This window comes from Octopus sinensis, linkage group LG7 (genome assembly GCF_006345805.1).
Source record: "Octopus sinensis linkage group LG7, ASM634580v1, whole genome shotgun sequence".
Taxonomy (NCBI): Eukaryota; Metazoa; Mollusca; class Cephalopoda; order Octopoda; family Octopodidae; genus Octopus; species Octopus sinensis.
In genome coordinates, this window is record NC_043003.1 from 88,823,093 (window position 1) to 88,837,418 (window position 14,326).

General features: G+C 36.7%; 1 protein-coding gene across 2 annotated transcripts in view; it reads left to right on the forward strand.

Moving 5' to 3' along the window:
* The first annotated feature begins 1,813 nt into the window (after positions 1–1,813).
* The window catches only part of LOC115213854 (protein zyg-11 homolog B), a 163,211-nt gene continuing 150,698 nt past the window's right edge, over positions 1,814–14,326 (forward strand). The window contains exons 1-3 of one of the 2 annotated variants that reach the window (XM_036504892.1): positions 1,824–1,968; positions 7,462–7,529; positions 8,582–9,447. In XM_036504892.1, the coding sequence (XP_036360785.1) occupies positions 8,597–9,447 (851 nt within the window). In that variant the 5' untranslated portion in view covers positions 1,824–1,968; positions 7,462–7,529; positions 8,582–8,596. Of the gene's footprint in view, positions 1,969–7,461; positions 7,530–8,581; positions 9,448–14,326 lie in introns of both variants that reach the window. The other variant, XM_029782793.1, reaches the window with a different exon arrangement.

Sequence of the window (14,326 nt, forward strand, 5' to 3'; positions counted from 1 at the left end):
GAAGGTGACGGTGGAGAAGGTCCTGAAATGCTGCTAGTGTTGTTTGTTGCTGGAGCATGGCTGAGTTGCTGGAACTGGCTGAGTTGTTGGAACCTGGCTGTGTGTCTCTGGATGCTCTGTGGTCAGAGGTTAGTCCGTAGAAGGACTAGAACCAAAGACACGATTCAATGAATCGCTGTGTTTTATAGCAAATTATTGGCTCAAACAGAGCTTTAGAAAAACAGTGTCACGGGACCTTATCAAAAGGTTGCTATTGGTTGGGTTGCACAATGGCGCGAAATAAAGTAAGAGACAAACTGCACCAAAACCAACCAATCAGAGTAGTGGATACAATTGTACCAAAGCAGCCAATGGTTAACTGTTGTCTACAACATCTGTATTTGTGTTATATATGTCAGAGAGAGAGAATGAATTTCACTAAGCTCTGCTACACTATTTCATTTACACTGAACACAATAACATCCAAACACTTTCCACATGAATAAAGTTTCTTTGTACAAAACTTAATAGATTTTGTCATTTTTCTTCTGTGTACAATGGTTGACCTCCAATGCTAGAAACAACAGTTAGCCTATCAGCTCAAGTACAAGTGACATCTACATCTAACAGCCACAGTCACTTGGTACCAAGCCAAAGAGTATCTGTTTCTTTCATTCATTTGCTATATATAAATTATTACACATTGAGTTCAGGGTGGTCATTCTGCCCAATCACTCCTTTTCTTGACTGGTAATCAGTGCCAAAATGTGCTTTATCGCATAGGACAAATGACTCAGTCTTAGCTGCAGGCCTTACTGCTTGGTACATGTACTTGCAATAGCTGCACGGGACCTTCTTTCAACCTAAGCTTCTGGTGGTAAACGCTCTTGCCAGTGCAAATATAGTTGGCACCACATCTGAATAGTAGAATTTCCACTCTCCATCCAAATCTATGGTGCTAGAGCCACAGAACCTTCTAGAGGAAACACCAGTTATATGTAGCTGGTAGTATTTGGCCTTCTCCACTAGCTTTTCGCTCCTTACCCATAAGGGTTGCGACATTCCAATTTCCAATCACTTATGGTTATCAATTTGTGGTCTTGGGGCATGCATTCTTATTACTCCCACCTCATGTCTCCCAGGACAAACTTACTGGCTTATTGCTGGTTGTTCTGGCATTGGATAGAGAGTGCAATATATTTTTCAGCTGGATCCTTCAAGATCCAAACATGTCCCTTGTTGTGGTGCACCTGAGCACTGTATGCAATAATTTCATTATTATTATTATATTAATCCCCAAACCCTTTTCACATTGCTTGTGGTGGTTTTATTCGTGTCAGGCATCAAGCTGGCATTTGTATAGAATTCGCGAATTCATTATATGAAATGAATTAAAATTCTACTTTGCATTCATTCAAGGTCGATAAAGTGAAGTACGAACAACGTTCTAAAATTGTTAAAACGATTATATCCTGTCCCATAATTTCCGATATTATACTATCAGAATTCGCAATATATAATGTGAAAGAATAATAATTTTTTACGTATGTTTTGTTTGTTAAATTCGGTTTCTAATTATGTCGAAAAATAGTAAAACAAAAAAAAAATTAATAAAACATCGTATACATATATAGCTGGATACATCTATATCTGTGTATCTAATATATCTTTTTGCTGCTTTTATTACATATATTTATGTGTGTGTGTGTATTGTCTATAATGTTTTTGTTATATATGTATATACATGCGTACATATAGGTGAGTGAGATTGCATATGTGTGCTGCATAATAGCTGCTTATTGCGTAGTGGTTGTTAAGGAGGAAGTAATGTTGGCGGGACATTTTTCGCTCAACACCGCTGTAAGAAGCCATCACTGAACAATTTATAGTGGCACTCAATGACGACTCAACAGGATTGGATTCATTTTGTAAAACAATAATAATTTTATAAATAATATTCTAAACCAAACCCAGTCGGAAAATGAGCTGGTAAGTGAAGTGGGGAAAATGAGACATTTAAATTATTTTGAGAATTTTTTCCCCCAAGTTGTAATTTTATTATTATTATTTACTATTGTTGATTTTCTTTTAAAAACAGTTTGCTGTGTGAACAAATCTTCCAATCAGCTGTTATGTAACGTCGCTTTAATAATAATAATAATAATAATAATTTCTAACATAGTTACAAGGCCTGAAATTTGGCAATGATTTCTTACATTGGCACACGGCCACGATTTTGGGAGGAGGGAGTATATGATATTTAATCGATGCTAACCTAATACTTGACTGATACATATGTCATTGATGACTGAGGTGGGTTGGTAAGGCAAAGGCGACCCCGGCGAGACTTTAAAAAGAGAAAGAAGACAGAGACATGCTTAATTGACTAAATGCATCATCAGCTGCGAAGAAAGCGATTGAAAAACTTCAAAAGAATCTCTTTGTGTATGGCGTTAAAGATACAAATAGTCTTATGTAAAATAACAAGAATAAATCAACCAACCACACGATTTCAGCCATTCTCTCTCTCTCACTTTCCCTCTCTGTAATTATAGCATGTCGTAGCAATTGTAAATGACAAATATATATATGCGTGTGTGTGTGTATTTATATATATAGGTGTGTGCTTTGATGCGATACGCTTTAGCAGATTTTTTTTATTCGGGTCCGGTAAAACATCCCACTCCAAAATTCTTGTTATATTAACTGTAATCGAAGCAAGGACAGGCTAGATTGTTATGGAATGGAGTCGTATAATATGTAATAAAGACAAAACCAAATGTTGATATTTTGATATTCTGTTAAGAGGCTGCTGTGATTGCTTCTAAGTTGAGGAGTAGTAACTATATATATATATATATATATATATATATGTGTGTGTGTGTGTGGTGTGTTAACTGAATTTATTAAATGCGCAGGCTGTTTTTCTCTCGTGCATTTTTATCCTGTACAATAAATACTGACTTCAAACAAGACATGATCCCACTTCTTGATTTTTTTTTTTGATTTATCGTCTAATTTTTCTGAAAACCTTATCTTCACATATCTCCTAATTAATCACAAGATTCATGCATAAGTAAAAACAATTCCCGTTATTATAACCAGTCAAGTGCTGGCATCGATTATATCCCTCCTCCTCCAACCAATATTCAATGTTTGGCTTTATGTTCTATTAGAATATCTTAATTATTATGTAAGGTCTCATTATAAAGACGATTGACTTAAGGCTTTCAGGTATCTTGTAATTCGTAACTTGATGTTTTGGTTTCAAATTGCACAGCCGTCGACTGACATTGTCTTTTAGGCAATCTAGGGTCAATAAAATAAGTGTCATCAACTATACTAGGTTCGATCATATCGTCTAAACCCTGTTCTTGCATTCAAGATGTAAATATATTCGAACGATGTCGGATATTGACTTTTACATATTCTGCTTATTTCCTGTGACAAAATGTGTGTGATACCGAGGTGGATTTAATCGACATGCAAACTTCACTTCAATAAAGCCCTAATGTCTGTTTTAAGCAATTGAAAATTTTCTCTTTATTATTATCGCTAAGACGTAAGAGACATCGTAAACGACAGTTCGATTCCTATCGATGTTCATCAAACACGTATTCACACACATACACACGTGTATAAAGCGTTCTTGAAGACATTATATGCTAAAAACAAGCGACTCAATACAAACATAGCCAAAAATTATCTTGATATGGTTGACAATGACTTCGAAGTTTCACTAAAATTTGGCTTTTCAAATTGTTCCATTTATGACAGGATAAAAAAATTTTATTGCAGCAATATTTTATATTATTTATATTATATGTTGTATAATTTGAAAATAAGCGATGATTATAATAATTCATTTAGGTGTATGACTATCACTAAAAAATCATTGGTTAGTTGTTTCCATTCATTACATCGCTGTATACTACACCTTTGATGCAGTCACAAACACGCGTGTCTATTGACACTGAAATACACGCACATTCTCTAACGATACTCTCACTCTCGCGCGCAGTCTCTATTGACAGGCACAAATTCTCTATTTACACGTGCACACACCTGTATTGACACAGGCACACACTCATACACGCTTCTTTACTGGTGCAGTTACACACCCTGCTTGTAACGCAGTCACATACATACACGCACATCTTTTGTCAATGCAAACACACGCATACGTCTGTTGAGATACACTCTCCTCTACTGTTAGTAACACACGCACACACACACGCATTTCTCTGTTGGTGCTTACACTCATTTCTTTGTTGGTACTTACACATACACGTAGGGGCCGGCGTGACTATGAGGTAGGAAGCATGCTTCGCAATTACAAAAAAAACTGATAGAATAAGTACCAGGTTGAAAAAATAAGTCCTGTGGTCGAGTTGTTTGACTAAAAACCTTTCAAGTGGTACTCCAGCATGGCTGCAGTCAAATGACTGAAACAAGTAAAAGAATAAATGAATATGTGCACTTCTCCAAGTGCTGTGCCCATGGTGTTTGTCCTCTGAGAGGGGTGGGCATTGATGTAGTTGATGTTCCTCTTAAACTACTGAAAATTGTAGGCAAAGCATGAGCTGGAAGGGAATTTCCAGAGGGTTGATATTCTAATAAAGAAGGATTGGTTATAATGACAAGGAGAACATAATATGGGTGATGAAAGAAGGAAAGGCAAGTGAATTGGATATCAGCCTGCTCCAAGGATTTGAGCTCACTTTAGTAACAGTAAATGAGAAAATGCAAGGGCCAAATAACAGAGTGTACTGGAGAGTAACTCCATGATAGTCATGTGACCATTTCAAGATGTAGTCTTGGATGTCTGTATTTGCAGTAGCATTGACCCAGGTACAGAAGCAACATTCCATTATTGGTTTTACTTGATCCCTATAGACAGTTAGCAGCTGTTGGGAGCTGAAGTATTTTCTAAAGAAGGCCAGTGTTTGTGATGTTGAGAATGGGCATTCATTTAGAAGTGTCATACTTTAATCTGGTCTTGTAGCTACTGTATGGTACACTGTGTCATGCAGTGGTTTAGCTCATGGAATACATTGAAGCAATCAAGATATGTTACATCTTCACTTGGTGAACTTTGTAGAGAGTTAGCAGTTGTAGGCTGAAATATTTTCTGGTCTTGAAGGGGAAGACCTGTCTTAGGGATGCAGTTTTTGCTGTGTATGAAATCACCAGGAAAGTTAATCTATGATTGTGTGGCCTTTGAAGGTTTTAGTTGTGTGTTGTTGTCCCCAAATAGAAGTAGTGTGATACAATTGTAAAGTAAAGACCCCACCCTGTTTGATCACGATTGGGAACAAGTCCAGATAAGATTGTTTATTGAAGACCAGCAGTTGCCCATGCATACCAGCCTCCTCTCCTCCCCACACCACCAATGTTATCCAAGGGAAAGGTAAAGGCCAATACAGCTTGCCACCAGTGACATCACAACTCATTTCTACTGCTGAGTGAACTGGAGCAATGTGAAATAAAGTGTCTTACTCAAGAGCACAACACACAACCTAGTCTGGGAATCGAACTCACTACCTCATGATAGTGAGCCTGACAGTCTAACCACTGAACCATGTACCTTCACAAGTATATTTCTACTGATATTGATTCAAACAATTCTGTATGTAGTAGATCTTCATCGTCACTTTAACACCACTAGCTGGCCTTTAGTGCCACAGTGATGTGCACTTGTGAGAATTTCGACCAGGTTTTTAGCCTGGGAGTGACACAGTATCTTGATAAAATGCTTCCTACTGCACCTTCCTTTGCAGAGTGCCACATTTTATGTTTATTAGAAGGTACAAGTGGAAATGATTTTTTAGTGGAAGCCTGCTGTCAGATACAACAAACACCTAGCCCAGGTAACAGTTCAGGAAATTGCTGAACCTATTGGTAAGCCTATGCCCATCGACTGACTTCTAGCTGGGCCACTTACTAGGATTGAAAAAATGATCAAAAATACTCCATTGAAGTAAAGATTGTTTGCCAACATAACATGGAATTCCTGGTTTAGGACAAATTTTGCTGTAATTTAGCCCCAGGAGACATCATCTCCATCTGGCTATACATCGCGATCTGTGTCCTTATATTTTCGAACAAGGAAATCTAGCACCCCCACTCAGCTTGAAACAATATCTGTGTATCGTGATTTCTGGGTTATTTCTCTTCATCAGCACAGAATAATTGTTCGGCTGCCAAATTCCTGTTTGAAATATATAGTTTTCAAAGTGACAGCTCACATACTATTTTTAAATCTCACAACAAGAGATATTCAGCAACAGTATTTTGTAGTAAAGATTGTTTGCCCACATAACATGGCAGTCCTGGTTTAGGACGAATGTTGCTGTAATTTAGCCCCAGGAGACATTGTCTCCAGTTGGCTGTACAACACGATCTGTGTCCTTATATTTTCGAACAAGGGAATCTAGCACCCCCACTCAGCTCAAAACAATATCTACGTATTACATTGTGAGATTTAGAAATAGTAATTTTCTAGTTTATAGATCAGTGACTAGTTGTTACTTTGAAAATTATATATTTCAAACAGAAATTTGGCAGCGCCACCTCTAGCCAAACAATTATTCTATGCTGATGAAGGGAAATAACCTGGAAATCGCGATACACAGATATTGTTTTGAGCTGAGTGGGGGTGCTAGATTCCCTTGTTCGAAAATATAAGGACACAGATCATGTCATATAGCCAGCTGGAGATGATGTCTCCTGGGGCTAAATTACAGAAATATTTGTCTTAAACCAAGACTGCCATGTTATGTTGGCAAAAAACCTTTACTACAAAGTACTGTTACTGAATATCTCTTGTTGTGAGATTTAAAAACAGTAATTTTCTAATACTCCATTGAGTTGTGGTTCCCCCCAACCACCAGTTTTGGAGGTTCTATACTCATTGTGAGTGGTGCACATCCTCCATTGTCTAAGTTTTCTCATTTAAGTGGTTGGTTTTACTCTAGTGTGTCTGGTTTTGTTTATTATAAACTCTGAACCATCTTGATAGTAATGGTAAATGAGGTAAAGACAAGTCCATGTAACCTACATGTGAACACTTAGATTTTTGCTTTTTCTTTCAAAAATCAGGTACTCACTGCCAAAATTCTAATGTTTCATGTGAGTCCTCAAACTGGTTTTCATTACCATGTCAGGGTTTGGCTCTGGTTGCATAGGATTATGTTAAAGATTAACTTCTCACTTAATAGGATAGTTAAATAAGAGGGGTGTACATGAGAAGTGGAGACAAATGTTTCAGACAGAGACCTATCATCACCATTTCATTTTTGATGTAAGACTTTTACCTTGAAATATTTTTCTTCACTTCATCTGAGAACTCCTCAATGTACTCCTGATATATTTTTATTTCCAGTTGGTAAAATAGCATGTAAATTATGTAGATTGCTTAAATATAATTTAATGTTTGTAGTTGATTTGATCTGGAGTACTTTTTTACTTTTTCACCGGTAGTGTCTGGAGGAACAGAAAGTGTCCAAGGCCATCACGGGCTCTGAAACCAAGAGATTGATGCCATTAAGGTTCTTATGGAAACTTTATTAATTCAACACTTACAAGAAAGATATGGTCAGGGAGGGGGTTCCAGACGACTGACATTCTTGGAAAGTGGGACTGGGTATAGTGCAGAACCTGGGAGATTGGACACAACAAGGGAGTGTCTGAGTAGTGGCTATCTTTTTCCTAATCCAATCCAGGTTACTCTTATTTACTGCAATCATAACCCCAAATTCCTGAAATATCCAAACATTTGCTGCAATAGAAGAGTATGCACAATATAATCCAAGCTTAGATTTTTAAAACACACATGCATATATATTACACACACACACATATCATATGTAAGTGTGCATATATGAATCAATTGAATTTCAAATTACTAATATTAAGGATTTGTACTTCCTGCCCATCACATCTTCCCTATCTTCTCTCTCCTTTCTTTCGTCTCTTTTTCTTCTCTTTCTCTCCTACTGAGGTAGCTGTTTATCTTCTTAACTTCAAGATATCTATTTCTTTCCCTCTACTTATACTCCTCTTAAGTGGCATAAAGCCACCTTCCTGAATACTACTCCCTTTGTTGAAGGATTTTGTAAGTTGTTTGGTGACCTCATTGTTGCTGGTGTCGTGTAAAAAGCACCCAGTCTACATTGTGAAGTGGTTGGCATTAGGAATGGTATCTTGCTGTAAAAACCATGTCAAAGCAGACAGTAGAACTTAGTGCATTCTTCTGACTTGCCAGCTCTTGTCAAACCAAAAATGTTCATAGAAGGCAAGTACTGATGATAATGAAGTTACTTTTATAATTAAAAAAATTTTTTGAGTAATTTTTGAAGTTTGTTCAGTAAAATGTAGAAAACCAAAATATAAAACACAAATAAATAGAAACTTAATGTAAAGACAATTACACAGTTGTGTTGGTTATTATGTAATGGTTATTAATTGTTGGCAATAATACCAGTTTAACTTGGAGATAAATTTACAAATATTTGTATATTCTAATGATATCAGTCTTCACTTTGGTAGTTTTCATTGTTTCTTTCTAATTTTTGTTTGTTTCTTGCTTCTAATTTTTCAGTTTTTACTAGGCACCATGTATGATACTCCAAACAGCCTCCAAGACTGTTGTGTTGATTTTATTTGTGACAACATTGGAAACTTGTGTCAGGTACAACCTGGAGTGGAAAAAAGCAACCGGAAGCTTGTATTCAAAGACCCTGATGTTTGTTTTCATGGAAAATTATCAGAACAAATTCTGCAGAGTTTGTGTGAAAAGGGTAAGCTAAATGATGAAACATTAAGTTTATTTGACCCAAGTGTTTCTATCTTGAAACGAGTGTCAATTCGCGATGCTCAGCTCACAACAAAAGGCCTACGGATATTAAAGTCACATAAAATATCTGAACTGGAAATAACCGGTTTGAAATCAGTAGCTGTAAATGATGTTATTGGCTGTCTTGGAGAGTGGACACTTTCTAACTTGCGAATGTTGAATGTAAGTAATAGTACTTTTATTAGTAGCAACAAGTATTGTGTGGTCATATCATTGGCAAAACTTCAAAACTTACAAAGCCTCAATGTTAGTAACACAGAATTTAATAAACACGGACTTGAAATAATAGTAGATGAGTTACCTACTCTTGAAAGTCTTGACATATCAGGTACTCCTATCAATGACATTTCTCCCTTAAGAAAATGCAAAGATCGGTTACGTTGCTTGTCTATGTACAATTTGCGGGCATCACATAATGATGAGTTGGTGTCGATATTATGTGAATTATCCAAACTGACCCACCTCGATGTATCTGATAGTGATGCACAGACGTTTGTCAGCACACAGACACGATTTAGAATACAAGAACTACTTGTGCGTAAAACCTGTCTACCAAATTTAACCTCTTTAGATATATCTGGGAAAGAAGAAATATCTGAAGTGATATTATTGTAAGTATTGCAGCTTTTCTTTTACTTCAGTTGTTGTGAGTTTTTTTGTTTAGTAATTTCTTTCATATTGTCAATGAAACATACTGTATATGTAGAGGATATATAGCAATTGATGGAACGTCGTCATTTGAGTATGTGGATTTAGTTATTCAATTAACTGAATTACCTGCTATTGAACTAACTTGTAAGTGGCTGAGCATTCCATAGACACATGAGCCTGTAATATAATTTTGAAGTACAATCAGTGTGACATAGTGTATAGAATGGCTGTAGCTTTTGAATTACTGGTAAATCTTTCTAATAGGCTCCTATGCAATATTTGTATACCCAATTTCTCTCACAAAGAATGGATTGACCTAAGACTATAGAAAATTACATTTTCCCAAGGTCAGTTATGATAACATAATAATTTACAGACAGAATTACATAAGATGACAGTCAAAGGAAAGGAGTTGTGCTTATAGGCCATTCATCTCTTACCTTTGTGGAAAAAGACAACACATGTTAAAGCTATGATGATGGTATTCCAATTTGTGTTGAGTGATCCAAGGTGCATAATTACTGACTGAAAAGGGTTAAATTTTCAAAATTTGTCATGAACATAATAATGATTTTATTCAATGCATCTGTAAGTAATAATATTTCTGAGGAGGGTATCAAAGACAAGTTACAGCAGTTTAGTAATTTTGATATTGTTGGTACTGGAAGAAGTCTACCACCAACACTTCATTGAGTTCATGGTTCAACAGCCAGAGAGCTGCATCAGGTTCCAGTCTGACTTGGCTTGGTTTCTATGGCTTGATGCCCTTTCTAATGCCAACCACTTTACAGTGTGTGCTGAGTGCTTTTAATGTGGCACTGGCATTGGTGTTTTTATGTGTGCCAGCATGAGTGCTTTTTATGTAGTATAGGTATAGGGCTCTTGCAGGCCAATCATTTTCAGCAGTGGGAGCAGCATTAATACATCTGTTGTGGAGGAAGGGTCATCTTGAGTACAGCAAGGTGCCACATATCTTGGTCTCTTTGTCATCTCCTCCATAAGGTTCAGTGTCCTGAGATTATGAGATTATCCTTCAGTACTTCATACCATGTCTTCCTGGGTCTCCCTCTTCCATGAGTTCCATCCACTTAGTGAAGCTGTTGACATCCATCTGCATCACATGACCAAACTAGTGCAGTCTTCTCTCTTGTACACTGCATCCAATTCCTCTTATGCCTAACTTTTCTCTTAACACACTAGCACTCTGTTGCACATGTACACTTACATTGCACATCCAGCAGAGTGATATTACAGAATTTATCTTGACAATACTAAAATCAAGACTATATTTGTGTGTGTGTGAAGAAATATAGTTAACTCAACTTACTCAGTATATTACTGGTACAATAATCATCATTGTCATTATCATTATTTGCCCCTTTTTCTATATTTGATTTATATGGACAAGTCTTCTCTAATACTGCATCATGTCATCCCCTTCATGATGTCATCCTTCATATGCAACACATGTTAAAAGTTGTTCAGTCTTCTGTTTTCCACAGTTTTTATCTTCACTTCATTTGTGCTTTTCATTCATACACATTAAGGTTACTCATCTAGCAGAGCATACTTGCCTTGTTTCAATTCACTCTTCACATATCCTCCACAACCATGCTCTTCGCTCACAAACTCAGTTTCTTAAACTTCTTACTCTCCTTAACTTTACTCTGGCTTCTATGCTTTTGCAGCACTTACCTCCAAAGCTGATTAGGTTATCAAGGTAAAAGAAACTGTTAATTATTTTTAGCCAGCTTTTTGGGCATTTAAGAGGTTTCTCATCTACACTCCCTTTTTTTGTACTACTATCAATCGCCTTCTCCCTAACATACTCCAATTTCCTTCATCTTCCCTATCTCCAAACTGAGATTCACCACTGACCACATCTTCATCCATATTCACCATTCACTTTTATCCCCATCTCTAACCATCTATCACTTTCCCTTCACATTTTCATGAACTTACCCATCTTTCTCAATCCTCTTTCCATATTCTTTCTTATATCCATGTTCTTGTACCTTGAGAGTACAATTGTTTTTTCTCCCTTTCAAGTTGGGAAAGCCAGGTATCTCCTCTACAGGAAGACACCTGCCCCCCACCCCCATCATACCTTACTTTCTCTACATCTGGCACAAAGTCATCTCCCTCAATACTTTTGTCTCACTCTGTTGAAGGGCTTTTCTTCATCTTGGAATTTAATAGTAACTTCATTAGTGCTGGTGTTATGAAAAAAGTACTCAGTACTGGCATCAGGAAAGACATCCAGCTGCAGAAACTAATGTCTGCTTTGGCAGACATTAGAGCTCAATCCAGTCCTCTGACTTATCAGATCCTGTTGAACTGTTCAGCCCATGCCATCATGGAAGCCTGACATTAAATGATGATGATAGTGCCCTTACTGTTAACTGTTTCTGTGTACCTGCTGTTAATGGAGTCCTCTATCAACTAGTGCACCTCTTGTGCACCCATAGTTTACATAGAATGGTTTACATTGATTGCACAGTATCAAGATCTTATTACCCATTGCTGACAGTGTTTATACAGAATACAGATCTTGACTCCTTATCTGAATATTAAGTAGGATCCTCTCTTGCTAAAACTTTTGTTAGGTAATTGAGATGCTAGTATCTCAATTCTAGACTTGGCTTCCAATTTAGAAATCTAATTTTTCAAACTATTCAGCTATGAAAACTAGGCCATGAACATACAAAAGTTCACTCAGACACTGGTCTTAAAGTCCTCTGTTATTTTTACTGGTTTGGAAGTAGCTGTACTCATGGCCTTTGTAGGCTCTCCAAATCTATGAGGAGGGCACTGTTAAGGTTACTCTTAAAGATTTGCAAATATATAGCTGCAGGGAGGAAATTCCAGAGTTAGGAAGAACTGGCTGTAGTGTTTAGTGTGAGATGGCAGTTGAATGGACACTACATAAATGATGAAGGAAGGAGAGATGAATGGAATGCATTGAGAGTGACTGAGTGGAGATGGTATGAGAGTAGCTGGCTCCAAAGAAACAAGACACTAGTAGTGGTAGGAAAACCACAGTATGTCTGTGGCAGAGAGTTTGGAGTTTATAAGTGATGTTGTGTCAATCACTTGAATACAGGCTAGTATATCCCTCTGTGTTGCAGTTGTGGAAACAGTACCATTGTGGGTCTTACTTGACTTTTGAAAAAGTTACTAGTTAAGGGCTGAAATTTTTTCTGGTTTTGAAGAGGAAGATAAGTTTTTCTGATACTGTTTTAGTTATCTTGAAGAGATATACTCTTCAGGAGAGATCCTCAGTGATGGGATGACCTAACATTTGAGAAAACTAGTCATTTGAAAACTAGTTATGTTTGGGTTGTAGTAATGTTTTATTAATATGTGTAATGGTTGGAAAACAAGACTGGTATGACTCCATTAGCAGATGTTTTGCGGACTCTCTGTATAGCATCTGGGCTGATTTGGTATGAGGTGCCTGGGTTGCATATAGATGCTGGAAGTTGGGGAGGAATGAAGAGTAAAATCATATTTGTAAGAATGAGTTGGTGAAATTGACTGTAAGAAGGTTTTTGATGGAGGAAAGAATGCAGAGGACAGGAGTGAACCTTGGGGAACACCAGAGTAGATACAGTGACATTTGTAGAGAGCTCAATCAACACACTGCAATGGTATAATCTGACAAGGAGTCACAGCTCTCTCTACAAGATAAGAAATGGATGGGGCTCATAGACATTTTTTAAAGATTTGCTTGCCAGACAAAAGCTTCACTGGCAACAAGGATAACAACAGTTTTTACCAAATTTTGTGAGCACAAGAGCCTGCTGGTGATTGAGGAAGGAGAGTAAGTCTCCAGTAGATCTGGCTTTATGAAAGCCAGAGAAATAGACTTTCTCAACTCCAGCACATTTTTAAAGATCAAGGATATATACCTAGAGAGCGGTGGTGAAAGAGACAGAGAGAATTTGGTTTGAGTACAGGTTAGCACTGATATCCATTGATGGATGTTGTCAGGATTGGTGACCTTGTTAGTTGGAAGTGACAGGCAAGAATACTTGCATGGGACCTAATGTACAGGAGGGATCTGGAAAACTGAAATACAAAGGAGGGACCTGGAGAACTGTAATGAACGAGTGGAATATGGAGAATTGTATAAAAAGCATGAGAAACCTGGACACAGTGGGTTACTGGGTAGACAAGCCTTCAAAATATAGAGATTTTCCAAAAACAATATGCGGTTCAGCAACAACAAAAAAAAACTTATGCTTATATCTTTATCCAATAATTTTTCATGAGCATTCAAATTTAATTAAAAGCAGGCAAATTTCGTTTGAAAATAACAAGCTAAATATTTATTGACAATTTGAGAAAAAATATGTATTACTAATTTTTAATGACAAAAATTTATTTTAAACTCCATAACTGCTAGTAATTTCCTACTTACAGCCTAAAACAGGTCAATTTTAATAGTTTTGTTAGCTTTTTTAGCTTGTGAGGCTCTTGTTGCAGAAATCTGTTGAGAAATCAAGAAAATTTGTATCTTTAGGAATATTATTTAAACACAAGAGTAAAAATAATTTGGAAATATAGCGAACCTCAGTACAACACCATATATTATTCTGTAAGCTCACAGTAAAAGCTTTCAGAAAAACACAAGTTTTAGTTTTGGATCTCTTCCAGTTTTAAAGGTACAAAGTGTGAGAAAATTTAGCTTGCAACTAGAGGACTTCATAATTTTGAAAAACTGGAGTTTGCATTTTATATATATAAAAAAAATATAATTGATTCAACCAATGTTGAACTAGCATACTTAATCAATGACAAATGCACTCAAATACATCCACTGAGAAAATCTGGAGC